General features: G+C 48.8%; 1 protein-coding gene across 1 annotated transcript; it reads right to left on the reverse strand.

Moving 5' to 3' along the window:
• Nucleotides 1–1,122: 1,122 nt before the first annotated feature.
• On the reverse strand, nt 1,123–1,734 carry LOC105527528. Its single transcript, XM_011963861.1, has 2 exons — nt 1,670–1,734; nt 1,123–1,557 (listed from the first exon to the last, which is right to left on the reverse strand). Exon 2 carries the CDS (start codon nt 1,509–1,511, stop codon nt 1,203–1,205), a length of 309 nt encoding a protein of 102 aa, XP_011819251.1. The 5' UTR covers nt 1,512–1,557; nt 1,670–1,734; the 3' UTR covers nt 1,123–1,202.
• Nucleotides 1,735–1,765: the final 31 nt, after the last annotated feature.

The raw sequence follows: 1,765 nt of genomic DNA on the forward strand, positions 1-1,765 counted from the left end.
AGCACTTCAGCCTGGGTGACAGAGTTAGACCCTGTCTCAGAAAAAAAGAAAAGATTAAACATAACTTATAGTTAAAAGGTCAGATGTAATCAGCTATACATGTCACATATCACCAGCATTCTTGCTCTGAATTTTGTGCTTACAATTTGAAAAAGAGAATAAGATATTCAAACTATATTTCATGATCTACAGTTATGAAAATGTAAATTTTTTTTAAACTACTGCCTTTCAGGTGATCACATATTTTTTCCCCCTCCTCATACATTTCTAACGAGCTCTGAAATATTTTTAGAAGACAACCGATCCTCTCTGACAGCAAATTCTCATTTTATTTGCTTTTGAGGTGGACTTGTGAACATGGCAGTGAGTGAGTGGCTCAGGGGCGGTTGCATTTGGTGAATACATTTAAAGAAGTTACGTCTTCTGGAAAGTCAAACAGTACAGCATTATTATGAATATGTTCATCAGTGCAGCTGTTTAAGAGGCCAAGAAACCAATGGTTTTCTTTTGTCATGAAAAGCTGCAGCCATGATATTTTTTTTGAAATGACAGAAATATTCGTCAGAGCAGTGGCAGTTGGTATGTGGCATTATTGAGTCTTAATCTGTGTGCTAGCAATGGAATGTATTCGCTTCTTTGTTATAACCGATTTATAATAATCCTAGCTGACTCTTCCCTAGAACTTCCCTTCAGCTAGGCCAATTGAAGCAGTTCAGAACTGCTGACTCATTTAATCCTCACAGCAGGAGGGTAGAAGCTGTTACCTAGCTGCATCCTTACTCCCATTTTGTAGATTAAAGAATTGAGGCACAGAGTGACTAAGAATTTGCACAAGGTCACATCATTAGACGGCGGGGTCAGGCTTTGAACCTAGGCTGTGTTTGATTCATTTTGCTCCCTCTCATCAAGTGAGTCCAATAACCTGACATCTGATTAAAAGCAAGAAACGATTCCCGTTCCCTTTGGTTTCATCCTACCCTGAGCCTTCTACTTGATTTTCTGGCTCTTCTGGTTTGGACTACGAGTTTGTAATTGCTTTCCTTAATGCAGGTGAAGAACTTTTCCCAGATCTTTGAGGTGTTGAATTGCAAAACAATACAATGTATACATCTACGCACATTTAAAACGAGCCGTGGTCATTTATTAATCAAGAGAAGCTTGCCTCGGGCCAAAAATGACCAGTCGCTCTGCAAGGACGGGTATTAAAAAGCACGGGGTCTGGGAGCCGGTGAGAGAAGGCTCTTTCTCATCCAGGATCCGAGGACTTCCCGCGGACACGCGCGGGAAGCGTCCTCTCGGAAGAGGCCCGTGGGAGCGGGCGCGGTGCAACCCTCGGCGCCTCTGGGACGCGGGTCTCCGGGTTCCCCGCGGATCTTCCGGCCCTTGGGCCTGGGCGCGTCGCTGCGCGCAGCAGAGATGGCCTCCACCCTGAGACTGGGTGCCGCTGTCCCCGGTTTTACTGGCTGGAGGAGGAGGGAGGGCGCACCCTGGCCCCGCACTCCCCGCGACATTTGGGTGCCAGGGATGTCAGTCAGCCTGGGATGAGGGTGCCCCTGGCTGGGGAAGAGAAGCGAGAGGGAGGGAAGGGAGTACGTGGGTTTGAGCATTCTCCCCACCGGTGTTTGTCACGTCCCCCGCCTGGATCCCTCCCTCCCCAGCCGCCGCCCACCTGGGCTCCCCGGCCTGCGGCGGCGGTGGCGCGAGGCTCGCTCCCCAGGCTGCAAAGTCGCACCCGCAGCGGTCTGCGGAGCTTTCCGGGTCTCTG

This window comes from Colobus angolensis, unplaced genomic scaffold (assembly GCF_000951035.1).
Source record: "Colobus angolensis palliatus isolate OR3802 unplaced genomic scaffold, Cang.pa_1.0 Scaffold63, whole genome shotgun sequence".
NCBI classification, from domain to species: Eukaryota; Metazoa; Chordata; class Mammalia; order Primates; family Cercopithecidae; genus Colobus; species Colobus angolensis.